A 24,920-nucleotide genomic window follows, 5' to 3' on the forward strand; every position below is an offset into this window, starting at 1 on the left:
TAAGACTGATATTCTTTAAAAAAGTATCTATTTATAAAAGTATAGATCTTAAAAAAGTATCAATTTATTATTATACTATCGATAATCACTTAACCTCTATTAAAAGTACAGCTTACGCTAATGATATCCTTTTCAATCTGAACTTCATAGAACTGGAATTTTTGTATAAGCTGTCCTCTATATCTGGCATCCAAATGACTGAGATTAATATTTGAAGAAATCCCATTTCATCTATGAAATATTTCATTTATTTTTAATAAGGTAAGTAATATAAATTATTTTAAGTTTATTCGGAATGGTGAACAAATTATTCCAAATTTTCAAACGACAAAATGCGTTTATTCTTTACAATGGTCTGGGAAAAAGTTTCAATGCCATTAAAGATAATTAAAAAAGAGAAAATTTCTTAAGAAGACCATTTTTAATTAGAGTCAATCTGATTTCACACAAGCTCCATTCTTCACGACATGATTCGGCAATGCACACGCCATTGTTCTGCATTTCTTAAAAAAAGGATCATACATTTGGCCTTCCTTGCAAGCACTTACCTTGCCCACTATGTCTCCATCTTTCCTGTTCACGTCCAACAATTTAGTGAAAGACAACGAAACACTTTTTCTGAGATTAATCTTAACAAGACAAAAAAAATCATCCAAGTTTATTCTGAGTCCATTACATAATGCACAATGAATGTTCCTATAATTGAAAAATTCTTCGGTTCCTTGTCTTCTGCCTTTGACAGGGGAATAGTATGCCTGACATTTGTAAAGAAGACGAGTGCTTTTATAAGACGGACTGCATTTAGATATGATTTGTTCATGGCATGGCTTAACGAATTTTTTCAGATCCTCTTTCAAAGAAAACGTAATCTGAACGTTTTTAAATTCCTGCTTTCTTGTTTGTGGGTCTATATAAAAGAAACCCCAAGAATTTTGCGCAGAATTATATTCCAATCTTTCAATGATGTTATCCTTAGGCGTTATAGCATTTCGACCCAAGTTTAAATTATTTGGCATTTTTACCTCGATATCCCATAGAAGGGCTGAATCGTCATCGTTATTACATAAAGCACAGAAGAAGTTTCTGTATGTAGTCATGGATGCTGTGCTAATCACAGGTGCTTCTGACAAAGGATCTTTTAAGTCATTTTCTGGATGGACACATTTTCTATAAATGGGACTCTTGTTCCATTCCTGTAAGCAAGTAGATACCATAAGTACCATAAAATCTTTTGTCTGCACCATCTGACAAACCTCCTCTGGACGTTTCTGTGCAAATTGTTCCATGCCAAAATAGTTGGAATCAATGCAACATGTCTTATAACGTACGCAGTGTTCGCCACACTCACATGTCCGATTACGCCACAAATGATCATCAGTACTTTTATTTAAAGATTGGCAGGTGTCTCTAGGGTAGCATGGGTTTCCTAATCTCTGTAGTTCCTCATATCGTCCAGTTTGGGTAAAATAACAAGATACGGAATGGGTGAGAAGAATAATTAGAAATCCAATTACCGATATAGTCATGTCTTTTTGAATTCCTGAAAAATAAAAAATTACAAATAAGGAAATGAATTCAATAAAAATATGAAATTCAGAATTATTACGGGATTAAAAATAATTGTATTAAACAAATTCCGTTTCGTTGTCAAAAGTATTACGATTCAAAATGAATAAGATTTTCAGATATTTAGTATACAATAAAAATTAATAGAATGTATTAACTTGGAATTCTTAGCTTAACAATGATATCATGTAACTCTTTCACGCAAGCGCAATGGTGACGTCAGGAAAAAATCCCATGATCCCACACTGTAAGTGTCAGTTTCGGTTCAGTTTCAGTTTTGAGGAAGTGTGTAAGAACGGAGCCAATGAGGTTGTATGTTGTTTAAAGAATTCAGGAACGTAAAATGAATTATGTAAATATTTTTAAATAATTATCTGTGCCAGTTGAAATACCACTTTGGCTCCGAGTTTATGTTGAAATACCTCGATTCGTCCGAGTTAAAAGTTCCCAGAATGACAGGTAAGAGTAAATATTCTCTTACATTTCGATATATTTGAATTTGGGGCCTACAAATCCCAAAATAACTACTAATACAATTCTGTTTTATATTTGATCAGTAAGATGATGATATTTTTTTTACTAAGAAACTAAATAAACATCTGATTTTAAGTTCTTTGATTACGGTTATAAGGATAGTATTCTAACTAAATTCTGCCACCTATCTCTCTTTTACATGTGTGGTGAATAGATTATAAGCCAGTTAACAATACGCTACCCGAGAAATTGCTTTTGTATCGTGATCATGTTACTGGGCTGCGAACCGCAAGGTCCCAGAATCTATCCTCGCTTAATTCAATCGCCACATTGGTGACCTTCAACCTTCGTACAGCTATTGTGGCGCCATCTACCCACAGCAAGCCAAAGTCGTTAGATTCACTTGACGCAGCAAACCAAAGTCGTCAGACTCACTTGACGCAGCATAACAAAAAGGTCGCAGCAACCCAGAGTCGTCAGACTCACTTGACGCAGCAACAGCAACCACTCACCCACACACGCTCGCCATAACGCTTGGCGCTACTCAACTGCTCAAATGGGTACAGGCGCATTAGAATCAACAGCTAATACATCAAAACTCAACACCTACTTCGTTCGTCTCACCTTTGACTCACTGGAGGGGGAGTCTGTAGTGAATAGCTTATAAGCCAGTTAACAACTACGCTACCCGAGAAATTGCTTTTGTATCGTGGACATTTTATTAGGCTGCGAACCACAGGTCGCAGGTTCTATCCTCGCTCAATTCAATCCCCACGCATGATTACTTTTATCATAATATAAAAAAATAAAAAAATATCATGCGCATTTACAAAAAATTTAAGAAAAAAAAAATAATTTGTAGCGAATTTAAAGACAAATATAATGTAAAATTAAAAGTTAAAATAAAGGCATAGAATTTTTTATGAACTAAACAAACTTCATGAACACTCAAATTGGAACTAGTTATTGAATCGAATCGTAACAAACAGTGATCCAGTAGCAGAAAAAATACTGCAGTGGTAAACACAAAAGAAGAAAAAAAATGCCGAAAGAAAATATTAGCAAAAACCTCAACGATCCTTGAAAGGAAAGGAAAATATAATGAATCAAGAAAAAATATAAAATAATAAAAATCCCAGAGATCAGCTCTTTCACCTTTCTACAAACAGCAATAATGTAATTAAATCATAAAATTTACGATTCAATATTTTGTTTTTATTCATACTTAGTTTTATTCGTATGTAGCTGAATCAGTCACTTCAAATATGATATATATATATATATATATATATGAATTGCTTAACGCCAAAACAAATGTTCGGATTCGCGCATTTGATAATAACGCTGATAAAAGGGGAGAGAATATCATTCTCCATTGCAGACAGGGCTGGGCCATTTTGTTATAGATTCTGCTAGCATTTCCTTTGGAAGACACTTTGAGAATGTCTTTTAAATCGTTAAGTTTTATCATTTAAGTTTTTTTAATGTAATTTCTTTCATGGGTAAGGTAAAACCAAAGTCTGGTGACAAAGTATGAGTATCCTGTTAAGAGAATTAATTCCAGATTAGTTTCCGTCAAAAAACAGAAATTAATTCTGGTATGGGATACATCAAATCTGTCAAAATCAATTGTTCTCCTGCAAATGTGATGTAAAAGTCCACGTTAGATATATTTATGCTTCATTTTGAATCAATTTCAGAGATTCTACAACCCATTTCAAAGATGTGTTGTTGTGTCCATTTGAAGAATATGTTTATTGTCTCATTTTGAAGCAAACCGAGAACTGTTTTGAAACTAATTTCCTAATTTTGAGTCGTAATCAGATGATGAGAAGAGCACCGAGCTATTTCACACTCCCCCCTTCAATACTTTCTCAAAATATCCGCACCCCATAAGCAATAGATCATTGATACCAAATAGCAATGCGTCCACTAGACAACCCGCTTACACGGATTTAGAGGGCATGTATACAATGATTCTTCAATAGAATTTAGTTTTGAATTGGGGGCGCATTTTTATTCGTAGTCGGGATCATCAGGCCACTGCGGTTCTATAGTGGTTTTGAGAAAGAGAAATGTACTTTATAAAACAATCAACTTTAGAAAACTTTAGAAAATAACAACGTAGTCTGTTTAGTAGTCTGTAGAATTTTAATTTAGTTATATTAATGTCCCGTTTTAAAGCAACACTACGGCTATTTTGTTACGGACCTCATAATATTGAATCGTGATCCGATGACGAGGACGACAGCTGAACTAGCACCCCTTTCCAAACTACCACACCACCCCAGCTGGAGGACGTTTGGCCCCAACGTATTTAACGTGCTCCAAATCCGCTTATACGACCGTTCTTGGATGGAATCGGGTCTCGAACCTGAAGCCCTCCGGTTCCGAAGGCGACACCTTTATACCAGGTCACCGCGTTTTACGTCAAAGAGACTAGAATAATTCTTTTAAGGATTTGATAATAATGTAAAAACCTATTGCCTTTGTAAACTTCACAAAATCTTGTAGAGGCCATAACATTTATAGCTATGCAATTGATTATTTCAATTTCCTTTCCCTAACAAAATATAAATTATTTATTATTATTTTTAAATAGAGACTTTTAATATTTGATCACTGGCTCAGTGACTGCATAAAAAGTTTCATAATTCTAACATACACATTAATATTTTGAACACAAAGCACATTAGAAAAAAACAGGCAAATGAAGTTAATTTATTCTTGATAAAAACAAAAATTCTATTATTTACAAGAAACAATTTAAAAAAAACAACAAATAAAATGCTTTACATTTAATACCTAATTTAGTTATTTAATATTTCTTATATTAAATAATGAGAAAAAGATGCTCTATGGCAAAGTTCCAAAATTAATCTACGAGTTTTAGGACCTCCAAAATATTTGAACTTCTGAATTTATCTGTGATTGTTGGTTACATAAATATAATAAGTTTTTTTGTTTTTGACAAAAATTTACTGCAGGAAATATTTCTGAATGTTTACTTCAGGGTAAAGTCTTATGTTTAATTCTCTCTTTCCAATTTCAGTTTTTTTGATTATGTTTCGTATATTAAAATTTAAATTACGTTTTTCATAGATTTTAAAGTTAGTTTTCAAATTTTGCATGGTCTATTTAATACTATTTTCTGATTACATCGGAATAATTCATTTATCTTGTCATCTATTCAATAAATATTATGATAGCAAATCTTATTTGAAATACACACACACACACATATGGAATGATATTTTAAAATCTAATTTAAATTTAATTAATTGCCTAATTTTTTAGTTTAATTTAGCCCATATTAACTTCATTCTAAAATGTTCTCTTATTTCCTGATCCAATTCCACCTTTTTTATTTAATAAATGCAACGAAAGCTCTGTAAAATTGCTGACATCGACAAGTTCCTATACTAAGAGAGAAGGGATAAAAAAATGTCGAGCTAAGACATTCTTTTAAAAGATCCCTATAATTCCCTTACCTAGATCGACACGTGTAGAGAAATCCCTATCAAAATCTCACAGTATATAAACATGGGGATAAATTTTTCATGAGCTTTTCCTCATTTCTCTTGTGTTGTTCTGTGTGATGTGCCTCGCCACTTCTGCTTAAAAAATTATGTTTACGTATATTATTATTATTATTTAAATGCTATGAAAGAGTCTTTTTTTAATTTTTTTTCAGGCAAATCGATAAATATTTATATCAATTTGTTCTAGATATCATTGCTGTAGGCTTAAGATGAATTCCGTGAGCAGTGTAATAGATGCTGAAATATTTCTTCGTATCTTCATAGTCCATATTTTCAATAATTCAGGACTGCTGAGCGGAAACTCAACTTTTTCATACGACTGTCATATTCTTCTACTGCATTAAATCAATTAAAAGAGCAAAAATAAATGCCTTTTTTTCATTTTGAATAGGGCATAAAATAAAAAAGTTGTTCAAAAAATAATAGGACTACGTGGTGTGGATGCATGCTTAGATGACATACGCAAATACTTTATAGCGTGACTGTGATATCAATTGAATCAGCTCAATTTACGTGATATCTTAATTTACTAGCTATGTTAATTGCTTATATCAAACGTTATCTTAAGCAAAAGTTGTTTAAATAACTTTTCAGGTGCTGAAAAAATAATAAAGAAATTAAACCATAATTATATCCTCAGAAACAATTTTTTAAATATTCATTAAGAATTAAACTAAATCAGATATGGCATTAAAGTTTTATTTGCTGAAAGTATATCTATCTACACTGTTTCCGCTTCTATTTTTTTATTAAAAAAATTGTAATTTTTATCGCTCTTAAAAAAAGTCTGTTCTTTAAAACTCTAATCTTCTAGAGAGTTTGATGCATAATGCAAAAGATAACAGATCTTAATATGGTAGAACATAAGAAATTTCGACACTCATTCATAATAGTATGTGGAAACACTTATAATGAATATAAAAATGCACATTTTCAAAATATAAGAAACAAGCATCAAATCCTTAAACATTGTAAAACATTTACACAAATCTTTCATCCAGTTTTAGGATAATATTTCTAAATTCTATGAGTTTTAACTATTTTACTGCACATGCTAATATAAAACAATGCATTGGAACATTTAAGTAAATGACAATTTTAATCTAGATAATTGAAGTTAAATAAAAAGATTCTAAAAATACAAATTTTAGATAGTTTTTCAGACGCATATAATCACCGGAATAACAAAACATGGAGGTGCATTCTCGCAAACTTTTGTTCAGAATCGAAAACCAGAATTGCTGCAAAAATGTGCGTTCATGCTGATGGCATATATAAAATAGGCGTAGCTGAAATGGAGGTTGCTTCTCTCTGATGATTTGACAGACTTGAAATTCTACAGAGCATTTAAGTTCAAATTCTTTGATACTTAATTTTGTTTTCGTTCATTATTAATTCCTATGCAAGTCAGGTTTATCAAAAAGTAATTCTAAAATTTGAAAATTTTCAATCTGATTTTCAGAAATATACAGCAAAAAGCATATTGGAATATAATAGGCAGAAAATGTAGCGATTACTTCGAATAAAAAGCGATTACATGTGAAATGCTACTCACCAATCAGGATATAATATCAGAAATAATGAGGACGAAATGACGACGTTCTTAACTTATTCAAAAGAATAGGTGTATAAGATTTGCGAGGAGCAATTCAACTTCCAGTAGAGTTCCTGACCTTGGCAACTTAAATATTGGGGTGAAAACTATTCTCAAGCACTGTCTGCAAAAACTGGTTTGTAGAGAGGAGTGCTCCAAACAATGCAGCAGCATCTTCTCATGGAGTAAAATATTTGACGATGAACAAAAAGGAAAATAAGATAAAAATGAGCAAGGCATGTCAGAAAAAAAAGCTTTGATTATTGCAAGTAGGAAGTATTTATTTTCCCAATATCTATTTCCAAGGACGCTTGGAAATTTTAAGCTTAAAATGATAGAAAAAAATTAAAATCTAATTTTATCTAAGGTTGTTAAAGAATCATTTTTTCCTAGGAATAGTCCATTATTAATGGATATATAAAGTCAATACAAGCTTTCAAAGACATTCCTATGTATGGAATAAAATTAATTTGATAAAATCTTCAGTGATAAGGCAATGTAAATCGATAAACTTCGCTATTTCAAATTATTGAGTATTGGAATGAAGAACTTTCCGATTTAATAATCAAATTATTTTTCAAGTTAAAATAATCAGTTTCGTTTTTTTAATAAAATATGCTGCCTAGCTCAATGAACCAAAATATGTCTTAATCGAGTTTGGTCACGACCTTCGTAAAACGCCCTTCTTAAAAAGGTTGGGGGTCTTGACGAAGGCCGTGGTGTGGTTCTTAACCCTATGATTCTTATGGTTCTTAACCCAGGCCTCCAAGCCCTGGCCGCTCGATATCGCCCTGCTCAACAAGGGCCTGACTCAGGTGCTTTTTGGTACGGTTAGATGATTTTAAGGGGTGTAAGGTATTTCTCGACGAAGGCTCATTGAAACTCATTTAACCGCCCCAAAACGCCAGAGTCGGATCCCCTGTCTAACAGGGCGATATCAAACGGTCAGTGGTCATAAGGTTAAAGCTTCATATATCTTCTTATGGGATAAATTAAAATTTAGCATTGTACGAGTTAGTATATTTGGTTTCATTCTTTTTAATAAAATTTGATGCCTAGTTCAGTTAACCAAAATCTGTATTAATTGAGTCCGGCTCTTAAAGCTTCATATGCGCTTCTTATCATTCATGGGATGAATGAAAATTAAGCATTATACAAGCTAATATATTTAGTTTCATATTTTTATATAAAATTTGATGCCTAGCTCAATCAACCAAAAACTATATCAATCGAGTTTGACTCCTACCGCTTTCATATATGCTTCTTATCATTCATGAGATGAATCAAAATGAAGCATTATACAAGCTAATGTATTCAGTTTCATATTTTTAAATAAAATTTGATGCCTAGCTGAATCAACCAAAAACTATATCAATCGAGTTTGACTCCTACCGCTTTCATATATGCTTCTTATCGTTCATGAAATGAATCAAAATTGAGCATTATACAAGCTAAAATATTCAGTTTTTTTTTTTTTTTTTTTTTTTGGTAAAATATGAAGTTTTGCTCAGTTAACCAAAATCTGTATTAATGGAGTTTCGCTCTTAACGCTTCATACGTGCTTCTAATCATTCAAGGGATGAATCAAAATTACAAGCCGGTGAATATACTTTCAAAGCTCTGGAATGTAGTAAGAAATAGGGTTCCAATTCTCTGTGAGATATCATTAAAGGGCTCTAAACATACGTGTTATTGCTTATGGAGAAACGCTTGATGCAGAAAAATATACTTTATGGTCCCTGAAATGTTTCAAAATGTAAAACATTCCCTCACGTGATATATGAATATCAAACGTAACATTACGCTTTCATGTATTATGTTGATGTTTATGTATGAAAGCTATAAATGAGTAAAATATATATTTCGATTTGAAGATCATTTTGAGTATCAATTATATAATTATGTTATAAGTGTTGGCTAGCCGGTTGAAAAAACCCATTTGTCAGCTCATAGTTTTGGATTAGTAAAAATGAAGCGTTACGCGATAGAAAAATGAACATTGGATTATCTGAAATTACCATGATCAGTAATAGACAGCATTTTAAATAGACTTCCATACTGATCCATAATGAATAAAAAAAACATTATCCGATATGTACATTGAGAATAATCTTTCTCAAAACCAATATGCTACCTTTCTGAGAAGAAACAGAATCGTATATTTATTGTATCTCATTTTTTAGCATAAACAATTATATTAAATTCTTAGAAGACTGAAGATCATTGCTGAAATTTAGATATACATTTTTAGATAATATATTTGAGGAAATGTTTGCTTTCGGAAAGATTACATTAAAAAAGAATTAAGAGAATTTGTTCAAAAAATAAAATTTTACGCGAGGAAATTGTCTATATTCCCCTATACTTTGATTTACTCATGGCGTCCCTTGACTTGTTATTCGTTTTACCTACTCACAGTGACAGCTCAAATTGACAACGTAGGAAAAACCATTTGTTGAAAAACATTATTTCGAAATAAGGAAATTTAAATACGATGCTGATGTATAGGTTGAAAATAGAAAAAACGTGACTATAGGGAACATAATAGGAGAGGGTTCAAAAGAGAAAACACTGAATTTAGAAGTTGGTCATGATTAAAATTGTTAACTTAAAACGTCGTAGATTAAGAATCGTTAATCAAAATTATTTACATTCTGAAGAAATTATATATATTTTTTTTTAAAAAAAGGGGGGTGGGAGGTAATCAAACAATGGTGGACAGCCTTTTAAACATTCTTTTGAAAAGAAAAAAGTCGTTGGTGTTAGCTTCTAAACTTTCTATTCGTGAGGTTACTGTCATTATTCCCGTGTAATATTGTTTCCTAGAATAAATTTGTCATTTTTATTTAAATCTTTATCTTTTTTTTTCGGCTGGCAACATTCCCGTACTTGGTGAGTTTATATGAGACACAGCGCCCTAAACCGATTTTTACTGGTTTCATTATAAAGACCCTAACAATACGATGATATGTAATTTTTTTTCCTTTCATTCAGCAAATTCGCATTGCCTCATGTGCATTCAGTTCCAGGTCATTCTGAGAAGTTGTTCTTGATTTACAGCTTTAATAATAATCATCCTGTATTTAAAAAAATTGATAAATTAAAAAAAAGTGATTTTAAATATTTTAATCGGTATTCTGTGTTCTAAAACTTTGAATGTTTTTTCTGGATTTTTGAAACGATATGTAGTTTATTTAACATGCGTATGCCAAAGTCATTTGATCTGTCATGAATATTATGGTAAATTACTTAAACTGTACTAATTTTACTAACCTTTATTATTAAATTTAATTAAACAGTTTTTTTTTCCAAAAAATGAAAGCAACGTTTTAGTAGGAATTTTAAAACTTATTAAGAATGTTTTTATCTGTTGTTTATATTAAAAGAAAATCTCTGTCCTACAGTTTTCAGAATCTAGAAATTAATTACTATAAGAGGAATAAAAAAACAAGAAAGTGTAACTGTTATTTATATTCTTATTGACCGGTAAAAAATCAAAAATTTCGAAAACCGAAATAAATCATTGGGAAAAAGAATAAATGTTCTTAATCTAGAAATGAATTACTACTAGCAGAATAAGAAATACAAGCAAACGCAACTGTTATTTATATTTTTATTAACTGGTGAAAAAACGAAAAATTTTTAAAGAGGAAATAAATCATCGGGAAATTCTTAATCTAGAAATCAATTACTACAAAAAGAATAATAAAAAACAAAAATATATACCTATTATTTATATTCTTATTGGCTGATAAAAAAATAAAAAAAAAAATCTAAGAAGGAAATAAGTCATCGAGAAAATGAACAAGTTTTTTTAATCTAGAAATTAATTATTAAAAGCAGAATAAGAAATACAAGCAAACGTAACTGTTATTTGCATTTTTATTGATCGATGAAAAAAGGAAAACTTTGTGGAATATGTTTATGAAAACAAAAATGGTTCGATCCAAGCGTTATCAACCTGGCGTTGATATGGATTTCTTATATCAAATTACTGAAAACGCTTATTACTAGAAGGATTGCACAAAATATTTGTATTGTTTTTAATTTTTCTTATACAAGGTATTAAAAGAAAAAAAATATTATAATCGTCATCTATATATCTAATATCCTTATCTATATCTAATCGTTAAATATTATGCATTCCCCTCTTAATGATTGATTTGATTTTGATGTAATTATTTTCACCTGTACTCGGAAATATAGACTTCCAGTAAGTAAATATCGTTCAAAATTTGATAAATATCTACAAATATATTGTAAGCACAACATACTAAATTTTTTGTCAAACTCAACGAGTGTAATTCAATAACAGTAACTCAATAACCGAATTCGCAAAAACTTAATTATATTTTTTACGTATCAAAACCGAAGGAAACTTAACATTATATCAGAATTATCTATAATTTATTACAAAGCAATTTAAAAATTCATTAATTGCTGCTTCTCGACAGTTACTCCACAGCAGTTCGCTTACGTAACTTTTACGAACTTTTATTAAGTTGTTAAACGATGCTGTACACTGGGTTTCAAAATATTACAATATTGTAACGTTCGTTGTAGGGTTTTCTTTAACATATTCATCTCAATTAGAATCATTAACCTTTATTGTTTCATTTTTCTCATAAAAAGCTCACAATTATTCAAAATTTTGCAAAAAAGAGGTGGAAAAACCGTCAACGCATTACAACGTTACGTTGGCACATTTTATTTAAACATTTACACTTATTAAAAAGTTCATATTTGCCCTTAACTTGCAGTTCCTTTTTTTATTAAACCCTTTTTCTTTTTTAATTCAGTTACAAAATTTAACTAAGAATTTGTATCAAATTTAGATCTTTTTATTTCAAATGAAATCTTAGACTCGTGCATAAATCTTATTTTCATTTCAGTTTATAAATATATACAGTGAAAACAAATTGTATATAAAAGTGTATACAAAATTTTGAGTTTAAGAAAAGCCTTATCTTCAAGGAATTAATCATTTATTATCATTATCTGAGCTGAAAATAATTTTTAGTGGTTTAGGCATTATTAGAAAGCTAACCATTTTAGTCCTTTCCTAATATTAACAACTGAAATCTTTTTAGACTCATGTATAAATGTTATTTTTATTTCAGTTTATAAATATATGCTGTGTAAAGCAAATTGTATAAAAAGTGCATACACAGCTTTGAGTTTAAGAAATACCTTATCTTCAAGGAGTGAATCATGTATTGTCATTGTTGCTGTTAGGCAGTCATCGAAAAGAAATTTTAGTGTTTTAGGCTTTATTAGAAAATTAGCCATTTTATTTTGTTTCTTAATATTAACAAATGATCTATAGGTAAAATAAATTCTACTGTAAACAGCAATTTTTCCATTGGTAAACGAATTACACTAAATCTATTGCTTGTAATATGTGAAATATCATAAAATATGTTTAAATATAACTATACATTACCAACCTAACAATAAAAAGTATAATTATATGTTACCACTTTAATAGCATGTATATGCACGGAGAGTCACAGTATTACAAAATGCAATGATAAAGTTTTGAGATCGTCCAAAATTCTAGTTGGCAGGTCGGTTTTACGTCCTCAATTTTAATATGATCCATTGGCAAGTTGTTTTGATACAATTATACATTTCCAACCTAATAGTAAATACCATTTTTATAGCGTTTGCATGCACGAAGAGTCACTTCATTATAAAATACAACAAAAAAGTTCTGAAATGGTCCAGAATTTTACTACAATCCATTGGCAAGATGGTTTTTAAGTGAATATTTCAAGTAAAAATTTCAAGCTTTGGCATGTTTTTAGCTTTATTCCTCAGGATTTTTTTCAGATCCTAATTTGAAATGTGAAATTTAAAGTGATGATTATTTAAGATTAATCAATTATGTCCTTTCCTTTGTATTTCCAATGGAACACTTAACCATTAGCAGTGGAAAGATGTGCCAAGCACGTCGAAATGTTTTTGTCACAAAAATCATCAACAATGTGGTGTACACGTCGGCAGGCCATTACCACACAAGTAAAAATGATCCTTCTGTTGATTATTTACCGGAACACCGTTTACATCAGCATAGTCTTACAAGGGAAGAGCACGAGGTTGAAAATTGAGTTCAGGATGAGATTGAGTATAATGATAGTATACATTTAGAATCCTCATTCATGAAAATATTTTGTGCAATAGCTAGCAAATTTCAAGAAAAATGGCCTTCAAACTTTCAGCATAGCTTATATACTAATAAAGTGTCACCATTGGCGAGGCCCGAATACTATAGTGAATAAAGCACGGATGTAGCATTCACGATACTTGACTTTGGTGCTGGGCTTGCATTTTTTTTTCTTAAATTACTTCAAAAATCTACAAAAAGTTTTAATTCATATGCTTTTTAAAATTTTTTTATTCGAAAATAAATATTTATTCTTCCGATTCTTGAATTATAATTTAATTTTAGAAGTAAAATAATTATAAATATGAATGCATTTTTTTAATATTCTGAATTACTTCAAATAAATTAACAATTTAAAGATTTAACTTTTTGTAGATTTTTGAAGCAATTTAAAAAGAAAATAAATAGAAATAACAAACAAACAAACCCAAGCTATTTGGTTCTCCGCAGCAGCGACACTTTATAAGTATAGAAGATATGCTGAAAGTTTGAAGGCCATATTTCGCGAAATTAGTTATTGCGCTTTAATATTTTCATGACTGAACATTCTAAATGCATATTACCATTATACTAAATCTCATCCCGAATTCAATTTTCAACCTCGTGCCCTCCCCTTGTTAGATCAAAAATGAATTCATTTAGAAGATGTAAATCTTTTGTAAGGTATTGGATACTTTATGCGGCATCGCTGCACGTTACAGTGGACTATTCTGGCACGCCCATCTGTGAATCCTTTTGCTGTGCAAATGGTTAAATAAATACCACGATTTTCTTCAAATCTTATGGACGCATTTTCCATTCTCCTTCGTGTATATTCTTGAATTGCATCTGCATTTGTCTGCAAACTTGTCATACACCATGTTTTTACCACATCTTCTTTGTCTATCTTCTAATACGAATAAATTTATCAGAGGAATATCGGCAGCACCAGAAGGGATAGAAGCTGGGACTGCTGCGAAACTACGCTCAACACAACGAAGGTCGCTTAAATTTTCGAAATTACAAAGGGCGCAGTGAGGATTTCTATATTTGACATTTGGAAAGGTAAACACTATTGCCATGTAATCTCGGCATTTTACTGCCACAGCCTCATCTGTCCAATTGCTGGAGCAGGTTTCAAGCAAACTTGATGTGCAATACTTTGCATGTGAATTGTGTTGAATATTTAAAATTACTGGAACAGCAGCGGGAGTTTCGGTACTTTTGCCATCAAACACTGTCCATGATTTTATAGTCTTGTCATACTTAAATTGTGGTTCAGACAAGTTTTTAAAAAATGTGCTATTGCCCAATACCTCCATGTCCCAAAATTCTAATTGTTTAGAATCAACATCTTCATTACAAACAGCGCAGAAATAGTTTTTGTAAGTGATGCCTGTCACGTTACTGGTAACTGGAATGATCAAAAATGGATCATCACTTTCTTCAGGATTACTGAGACATAAGTTATCAAAGGATTCATCGTTTTTACAGGTATCAACCATGTATATTTCATATCCAGGATTGTTGTAAACGCTCAGACATTTCAAATTACTTTTGTGTCTGGGGGAATTTTTGTGAATTCTGAAATCACTATCAACGCAGCATGTGTCATACATTGAGCAGGAACTGTCACAGTCACAGTTGAAAATATTCAATCCAAGATTCGTTGTGTTTCCTTTGCAAGTGTCCAAAGGGTAACAGCTGGTGCCTAAAGCCTCTAATTCATCATAAGTGACTTCCGTTAAATGGTCATTTATCAAAGGGTTACAAAGCACGTCCACAGATAGCGCAATGAGAGCAAGGGCTATCCAGGGCATATTAAATGTCTCCATCTATCAATCTCTGAAAAAAAAATAGTACAAACATCATTTTAAACCGGATTTATATTTCATCTTAAAAAATTTCAAAATTAAAATGTTGAATTTTAAGATCGAAAATTACTACATATTTAGTTCCTTTTACTTCAAGTTTATGTAGAAATGCTTTGAAAAATCAGCCAAATTAACTGAAAAGATTTTATTTAGATTATTGCCATATTGAAAATTTATATTATGACGACTTAAGTAATAACACAAATAAAATATTATTATATAAATATTAATATTAAATATTATATATATACAAATTTATTAAAGTAAACACATATTAATTTGTATATGTGTTATTAATATATGTTTCTAAATATATAAACGCATTTATTATAAGTATAATATGATTTACTGTATTAATTATAAACTCAAATATTATTTATAAACACATTTGTTAATATAAACAAATATTAATTTGTATAAGCGTTATTAATATGTGTTTATTTATTTATAAACACAATTTAATAAATGTATTTATAAATGAATAGACACTTTTATTAAGAGTGTAATAGAAATTATTATATAAGTTATAAATTCAAATATTATTTATAAACACATTTAATAAAATAATTAAAAAATTATGTATGTTTAATCAGTCTGTCTGCAAGATATTATCGCTTAGAAAAATTAGATAGTAAAGAGATAATTTAATAAAGAGATTCTGAGCAACATTTTTAGCGTGCAAATATTATTTATCCCATAAAACTGGCATAAACTTATTGAAAATGTATATTTTAATAATTTTTTTAAAATGAACATATTATTAATAACTACATAAATTTCAATTCAATTCGTTGGGAAGGCTTCATTACGTTATATTGCGTTCAGTTAAAAACCTAATTTACAGTTAATTTCCGGCTTTCTGACTTAAATTTTGTAATTATTGTCCGATATAATATTTATTGCCAATTCTCATGACTTCAAAAGTTAATAACATTTTCAATGTTTAAAAATACCGTGATGATACCTTTTTTAATATAGAAATCTTTTAGTAAATTTACATAAAAATTAAAGAGAACACTAAAGTTTTTAGTATATTTCAAACGACATAATGAATTAATCTTTTGATGTATAGATTATTAGGGCGACTTATATGCATTTTAAATAAATTGGTGTTCAAAAGATTTTTCGATTAGAGAATCAATGATCATCTTGAAGGTCTTTCTTCATTGAATTGATGTTTAAGACAAGGGATTCTACCTGAATTCTTTCACCCACAGATAGTCTCAAACTCATCAAAATTTGTCACGGTTAATTACTTTTTTCGAAACATTTAAAACGTTATGTTTATAATTCCATGCCATATAAAATAGAAGAATTTAGAATATTTATTGAAAAAGTTGCTTTGAATGGATTTGGTTCAAACTGTGATAGTAATCTGCACATCATATACAGTAAATCCATATACCAAATTTCACCCACGTTGCTCAAAACGGTATTTGACTTATAAAACTCACAGACAGATAGATATAATGACAAAAATATGTTATTTGAATTAAGGAAGGTTCGAAACATAGAAATTCGTTCATATCTCGAGTTCACATTTGGTGGCGATTATAATACTTCCTCTATATTTCTTATACGAGAAAGTAAAAAGAAGATAGGAAAATTTTGCCTCAGAAATAGATTTATTCAAGTATAAAAATCTAAAAAAAAAAATTTCGTTGCACAGTTTGAAAATTCAGATTTCCTTTTTTTAATATTCCATTCTCTATTATACTACACACTTATTCAACAATGGGAAGTAGGATTTAATAATGCTTAAATTTATTATCCACCTTCAGCTTATAACTAAACCTCAACCATAAATATTAATAAAAATAACAGAATATAAATACGAACCTGAAATCCTTAGAATCCAAATAATGAATGTTTGCTGTGCAATCTGACTGTTAATAATGCAGAAGTTTTAAAAGAAAGTTCCGCAGTTTCCTATCCCCATTTAATGGTCTGGCTGCATGCTTAAAAACCCTTTTAATGATATAACCGGTATTTCGAAAGCAGCACACTATGCTTGTTTGAAACCACCCACACAAAGGACAAAGGCTAATTACTCTTTAAGAAATACTCAAGGAGTTTCATTATAATATTCATGGAAATAAGCATTCTTATCAAACATAAGCAGCTTTTTTGAAATAAAAGATGACAGTAAGAAGTATTACAATGCATAATTGTAGCTTATAAATGACTGACGACTAGGTTGATTTAAGAATTATTTGAATTTATTTGGAATTACCTATTTGCAAGTGTACTTGTAAATTTTTGCACGTAGTACATCTTAGTTTAACTCTCCAGCTGCGTATCACGCGATTTCTTCGGCCTGGCAATCAGTCCATTTTCTATTGCATCCCGCGTTTTTCTCAGTTTAGTGTGTTTATTTTTACGATGACAGATTTTTATTATATCATATTATTATCGTGTAAAGTATCGTATTAGTTCACTTTGTTTGAAAAATATTTGAACTTAAATGCAAACATTGCATATAAAAAATTACGAGTTAGACGGTTAATGGTAAGAGAAATAAATTTAATAAAACAATATTAAAAGCACTCTTTTATTTAAGTCATGAAGATGTATTTTTATCCTTATTATTATTTGTTAACTTATCTTCAATTTATTACTCATTGTAATAAATATTAAGGATCCATAATTTTTTTTTTCAAATTTACTAACAGGTGTGGTTACTGACGTTGAATCACAATTTAAATAAATTTTTAAATTGACTTATAATTAAATTATAAAAATATTAAAATATTGTGTTGTCACCAAGAAGAAATAAATTCCAAAATTATAGCAAATAAAAAGTGAAAGAAAATGAGATCGCGAAATTCCATCGTCACGAACAAGAAATAAACCAAGATATATTGAAGTATGTGATCATGAAATATAAGCATATTTATGTCGTTATTGAATAAATAAAACATATTAAATGCATACCCATCACATCTAAAATTTAAAATTGCTCATAACGCCAACTTTAAAAACATCCTCGCTGTACATATGTGTCATTAATATGCTATTTTTTCAAAATTTTGGCTAGACTTTTAATAAAAAATAAAACATAATTTTGGCGGTTTTTCATGATAGCTTCCAAAATTATTACAGTAAAAAAAAAAAATGATTTTTTACAGCATTTTCATATTTAAAATGAATATCTTTTCAATGATACCATAATTTTAAAAATATATTTCTTCTATTTGAATTAATTTTTTGTTATACTTTAAGTATATTTTACAATATATTTCCTTCATTTGCATTGTTGTTGCTAATATGTCATCCAGCTTTTTCTCCAACTTTGTGATTAAGATATAAAATTCTCCTCATTTTTCTATGTTGAGTATGTTTCCATATAAGGCATGCTTGAATTTTGATATCTTGTTTTACTTAAAATTAAGGTTAAAGTGCTGCATCAAGCAATGGTGGAAAAATTCTAAATTGCCTCCAGTTGCTTTCTGCTGTTTTTTTTTTTTCTGATGTATAAAGATTTTGACAGAGTTTAGTTTAGTTTAGTTTAGTTATATTAACGTCCCATTGGAAGCAACACTAGGGCTATTTTGGGACGGACCTCATCATTTGGAACCGCGGTCAGATGACGAGGACGACACCTGAGCTGGCATCCCCCTCTCCACACCGCACCACACCAGCGGGAGGACGTTTGGTCAGGACGGATTTAACGTGCAACAGACCCCCTTACACGACGGTTCTTCGATGGAATCGGGTCTCGAACCTGAAACCCTCCGGTTCCGAAGCCGAGATCTTACCACCAGGCCACCGCGGCCTCAAGATTTTGACAGAAAATAAAGTCAATGCAAAGCACTATGAACAGAACTCTGTAAGGGTTTTGAAATAATCTAAGATATATGTCCATCAAAATTTGAATTTAAAAAATATTTTTGTGAGTAAACAATCTGAAATTTTCAGCAATCATTAATTTCTGCTAACTGGTTACCAAAGGCGGCCAGTATTACTGATCCATATTATTTTATAATCCAACGAATTTGTATTTTTTAGTAATTTATTTTTTGACCAGAAAAATAACCATTTTAATCGATTTACCTGCGGCCCTCATTAGCCCAGCTGTCTAGTCATAAATCCTCCATTGGCTGTCCATTGGGGTTTTCGGATTAATAGCATATTTTTGAGACTTCACAATGATCTTAGAAGACTCGTAATATTATACTTTGATGAAATAAAAAGAATATCACTTAATCGTTGCACTTTTCAACAAATCTCTCAAAATAACGTTAGGATGTTATTGTCCCACACATTTAGCCTTGTGCATTCAGTAGAATTTCTGTAAGAATCAGATATCGAACTTCCTGGAATCTTTTGATCTCACACCGGCTCAGTTAACATTCAGTGGAATTTCGGTTGGCATAGAACATAGAATTTGCGATCATTCTATTATAAAAACAGCACTATGACTTATCCGCTTTCATATTGGAGGATTGGGGACTCTAGATTGGTAAAATTGTTCTTGTCGAAAGCTGTATTGAAAGACAAATATGTTCACAGTGGTCAAATACAATTAATTCCTTTTAATCCTCTCACTGCGTCATTTTTAAAAATCACTATTTAGATGCGTTTTTTGAAAATAAGTTCAAATATTTTTCAAAAAAAAACAAACAAACTGAATTGATATTCTATGTTACACGATAATAATATGACATAATAAAATTCTGTAATCCTAAATTTAGTTTAGTTATATTAATGCCCCGTTTTAAAGCAGCATAGTCTATTATGGTACGGACCTCGCAATTTTTAACCCCGGTCAGATGGCGAGAACGATGCCGGAGTTAGCACCCCTTCTCCAAACTTCCACAACACAACAGGGGAGGACGTCTGGCGCCGACCGATTTAACATGCACCAAACCCACTTATATGACGTTTCTTCAATGGAATTGGGTCTCGAACCTGAAATCCTCTGGTTCCGAAGTCAAGACCTTACAATCAGACCACCGCGGCGTCTGTAAGTGTAAAAGTGTAAAAATAAACACTCTAAACTGTGAAAAAAGCGGGATGCAATAGAGAATGGATTGATTGCTAACCTGCGGAAATCGTGGGTAAGCAATTGGAGGGTTAATGTGAGAGGGAAAATTGAAAATTGATGAAGTGGATGCATTCCCATAATCATTCCCATAATCCGAATTTTGTGCAACTAAGGTTATCAAATTCACCTGATCTTCCCCAAGTAATCCACAAATAGTTTCAAAACAGGGTTTTAGCATAAATATTAACATGTCATGGTTTAATCATAAAGTCGAGGAACAACCACTACGGTTTTTGCCGGTTCTGACGTAACACTTTTCAAATAAATAGCAATAAAACACTCAAGTTTACAAGAACAATACTTCAAGGTGAATTATTTTATTTTTAAATGTTTCGTTTCAGAAATTCGTAGATTTAAAATACTATAGTAAACTATATAATATCTATATAATACTATATAAACTATATAATACTATAGTAAACTATATAAAATACTATATAATATCAACAAAAAATTTATGAAAATACTCAAGTTGAAAAATTATTGGATTTAGTTTAATAAAGCAGGGTTGTCACGACGCCAACTATTGCGCGCAATAGAAGGTCATGCCCCATAGTTGTCCCGATGAGACGACCATTTGCCATTGTTCCGTTGGGATCACGTAATGTTCCTGAGGTCGTCGTGACCTTCCATTGTGTCCAATAGTTGACCTAGGATGAACGCTACTTAAGGCTATCTTAGGGTGGGTCTCGTAAATTTGAACCCCGGGCAGATGACGAAGACGACACCTAAGCTGGCCCCTGACCCCAAACTTCCGCACCACACCAGTTAGAGAGCATTTAGTCCCGATGGTTATAAGGAGCACCAGAACTGCTTATACTACAATTCTTCAACAGCGTTCACACGAGGCCAATTATAGCGCGCAATGGAAGGTCACGCCTACTTCAGTAAGATCACGTGACCATGGATCACGGACAATGACAAATAGATTTCCCGATGAGACAACCATTTGCCACTGTCCCGTTGGGGTCACATGATGTTTCTAATGTCGTCGTGGCCTTTCATTGCGTGCAATAGTTGCCCTCGTGTGAACGCTGCTTTCAGAATAGCCTATTGGGAACAAGCGACTAAGTTTTTTATTTGTCTAAATGGCAACGAGCATGCTTTGTAATCTGGACTCGTGCTACTAAAAGCTTTTTAAGAAAGTTTATTTGGACTTTTGTCAATGCTTTGATAATACTTATCTGATAATGTCCTGTGAGGTATACGACAAAGATTATCTCGAATTTTACGATCCTGATAAGTGCATAGGCGATTTAGGCGAAAAATGGTGCAAATTTAAATGGCGAATATATAATCTCCAGCTTAATCCAAAGGAAAGATTTCAAAGTCCTGTATTTACGACTCGCCTGTTACCAAAGACTTACTGGTATTTAGAAATGAGGCTTCCATCGCCTGGTAATTTAAGCACCATGGAAATATCATTACATCGTCTTCAAAACTATGAAAATGCTGTTTCAATCATTGACGTTATTTACAAAGTTATTTGTCATGAAGAAACGCAAATATCCGGCAAAGAAACAGTTATATATAGTGATGAACCGCCTTGGGGAGATGGGATGTCTTTTACTGCATCGTTCTACAAATCGAGAAAGAACTATCTAACAGTTGAATGCAGAATAAGACCGAACAAAAACATAACTTGCGGGGTGCAGCACCGTAATTTGGATAAGACTCTACCAATTCACTTACGAAAGCTTTTGCAATCCGGTGAATTCTACGATGCTATTATTAAAATTGAGAATCAAGAATTGAAGGTTCATAGGTCTATTTTATATGCTAGATTACCACAGCTAATAGAGAAGTATCTAGAGTTTTCCACGGATGGTAGATATATTTTTAAAATTAATGATCTCCCCGTTTCTGTGGTAAAAGAAATGCTGAAATATGCCTACACTGGTCAGGCATACGTAGATTTGGAATCCGTCTCAATCAGTAAAGACCTGCTTGCTCAATACAGCCAGAATTTTTTGCAAAGCTGTTGTTGGGACGATCATCCTTTTGCCCAAACTTCCTTCAATTATGAAACGGATTCACTTTCCTGGGATTTGAAAGATGTTTTTATAAAATCAAATCTAGGCTGCAAAAAAATAGATTTACTCAGAATTTACCCAGGTAAATTCGAATTCTTTTTAAATGTTGATGAATCAGACGTAGATAATAAATGTTTAATACTTGCATTTAAATATCTAGGTAAAGAGATGCCAAAGCCGACCATGATTTCATGCAACTACTTCTTAGTCAACACGATAAACAATCAGACACATGAATTGGGAGAAACTGAAACTTTACTGAGCTCCAATATAACGACAGCTAAAGTGAAAACATGTTCGTTCCTTGAAGTAAAAGAAGGTATGGGCATTTTACATGCAAAGAACGATTCTTTGACCTTAAAGACAGATTTCAAATTTTGCTACGGAAGTAGCAAATCTTCAATTGAAAATCTGTACGATGGACAGTTTGATTTGTCGCAATGCACGGGTTGTCCGCTTTTGAGCGCGGATATGGAAGCTTTATTTCGTTCTTCATATTATTCGAATATAACAGTGGAAAGTGAAGACGGGCGTCAATTTTTTGTCCACAAGGAAATATTAGCCGCTCGGTGGCCAGCATCTGTTAAACTTAATCTGAAAGAAAACAAACGCGTTGTTATAAAAGGGTCTAAAGGCCAAAGCTTGCATAATATCCTTTTACAGCTCTACAAAGGAACATCGTCGGTATAAATGGAAAACATAGCAGCCTGCTTTTTAGATCTCAAATGTATCATTTGCAGTTCCTCAGATTTTTCGAGTTTTAAAGTATTTATATATTTTATTTAAGATTTTTTCTCTTATGATTTTGAATGAAAAAAAATCTTTATAGTTTCTTCCATATTTTTTGCGTGCTTAAAAATGTGTACAATTTTGATTAATTTTGTAATGTAAAAATGTTTTTAACATCTTATTAATGAAATGCTAATCCAATTTCTGTTGTAATTTTTTTGAAATTTAACAAATTTTTCCAAACCTGATATAAAATATTAAAAATTCTAAACCGTCTTACATTCATATTCGATCAAATCTTGTTCATATAACATTTAATTATTATGAAAAGTGTGTGTTGTTTCGTATTTTTTTGTGTTCCATGTATATCTTTCTTAATAAAAATGCAAGTCTAATTTTTATTCATAAAAGAGTTGGCTTAAACATAACGTGTAACTCTATCGGGAATTCAAATAAGTATGCATTATATTTGGAAGCCGAGGAAAATGAAAACATAAGTAAAGTGTTTCTAAATTATACAGGAATTGGTTGTAACTAATATATTTACAATTAGTGTTTTTCTAAATGAAATCTCTTTACGTAATCTGAACAAATTCTTTCAAATATTTAAAATTTTTGATAATTATGAAGAAATATTGGTTATACGATAGAAAATGGTTGAAGTGTAGTTTCGTGTGCCCCCGATATTGACGCCAATATGGCAACCCAAAGAAACAATCTTCTAGCAACCCTAATGCTGTTTTGTTTACTACTTTTTACCATGGTTGAGTTGTACATGAACTACAACTATTATATGAAAAATGCTATATTAAAAATAATAAAAAAAATCTATTAAAGATTTTAATTTAGTTCTGTATTTTAATTAAAAGTTTATTTATTTATTATTATTATTATTATTATTATTGCTAATAAGACACTGCAATGTTATTTATAATGTGAATATGAACAGCGAATATTTATTCTTTTACAGTTTTTAACTGTTGGTAAGGGTTTTAAAAAATCGTCTGAATTCTTTCTTTAAAACTGTTTTGTAATGAAATTCCTTGCAGTTTTCGTAATTATTTTGGTGCTCTGATGGTTCCCTTGATAATTTGTTATGTCAGTAATTGTTCAAGAACGGATGTGTGGTGAATGGGATGGCAGGAAATATTTTGAACCTGCAGAATGGTTGAAGGGTGAGTGGAATATAATTTTTTTACAAGTTGATGAAGTTAGGAAAGGTTGTTTCTTTGAAATGTACTGTTCCTGTAGTCCACACAGTCCTGATGTCCAATTTTCTAGCGAAGCTACTAGGATCTGGCTCCCGCTGTTAGTAAGGCAGTAGGAGGTTTTTTTTTAATTAAAAAAGTTCTTTCCAGTGCTTTCTTCAAATGCCGAAGGCATCGCATGCTCTAAATTTTGCTCTTTACACTAGACACGGCGCAGCTGGTTTGAAAAGCTTCTTTAATTCAAAATTGTTAAGACAAGGAGCGATAGCGATCCCAAAGGTTAAAAATAAAATCTCGGATAAAACAATACTTATCAGTAATCATAATTTTAATGCAGAAAGTGGTAACCATAACTATTTTGCAGAAGTGTTTATTTTGCCCGCCATCTTTACTGGCGACTTATCATCCTTGGAGCAGCAAGGGGCAGACTAAACTACACTTTTACCGAAATCGCCATAATAAAATATGGAAATATTCAATTTGATCCTTTATAGTTCTCTTGCATATATTCTTATATATATTTACAATTTATTTTTTCTAGATGAACTTTATGTAATCAGAGCAAATTCTCCTATTTTTTTAAATCGATAATTATCAAGGAATATTTATTATATGATATAAAATGTCAGATTATATGATAATACAAAAAATATTAAATTTCTTTCAACTAACCTTAAGATAATATTTTGAGAAATTTATGCTTTGAAC

The 24,920-nt window shown here is 31.1% G+C and overlaps 1 protein-coding gene across 3 annotated transcripts; it reads right to left on the reverse strand.

Annotated features, from left to right (window-relative positions):
- Positions 1-271: 271 nt before the first annotated feature.
- LOC129976607 (uncharacterized) lies at positions 272-17,164 on the reverse strand. Of its 3 annotated transcripts, none has more exons than XM_056090254.1 (2): positions 17,035-17,142; positions 272-1,540 (listed from the first exon to the last, which is right to left on the reverse strand). In XM_056090254.1, exon 2 carries the CDS (start codon positions 1,524-1,526, stop codon positions 432-434), a length of 1,095 nt encoding a protein of 364 aa, XP_055946229.1. In that variant the 5' UTR covers positions 1,527-1,540; positions 17,035-17,142; the 3' UTR covers positions 272-431. The 3 variants fall into 3 exon arrangements, with proteins under 3 accessions (XP_055946229.1, XP_055946228.1, XP_055946230.1); XM_056090253.1 differs by lacking the exon at positions 17,035-17,142 and adding an exon at positions 7,138-7,392 and having other exon boundaries at positions 273-1,540; XM_056090255.1 differs by lacking the exon at positions 272-1,540 and adding an exon at positions 12,108-15,166 and having other exon boundaries at positions 17,035-17,164.
- Positions 17,165-24,920: the final 7,756 nt, after the last annotated feature.

The sequence above is a fragment of the Argiope bruennichi genome, chromosome 7 (assembly GCF_947563725.1).
Source record: "Argiope bruennichi chromosome 7, qqArgBrue1.1, whole genome shotgun sequence".
Lineage (NCBI taxonomy): Eukaryota > Metazoa > Arthropoda > Arachnida > Araneae > Araneidae > Argiope > Argiope bruennichi.

Excerpts from the sequence above, each read along its gene's own strand:
- LOC129976607 (XM_056090254.1), bottom strand. The coding sequence starts at position 1,526 with ATGACTATATCGGTAATTGGATTTCTAATTATTCTTCTCACCCATTCC.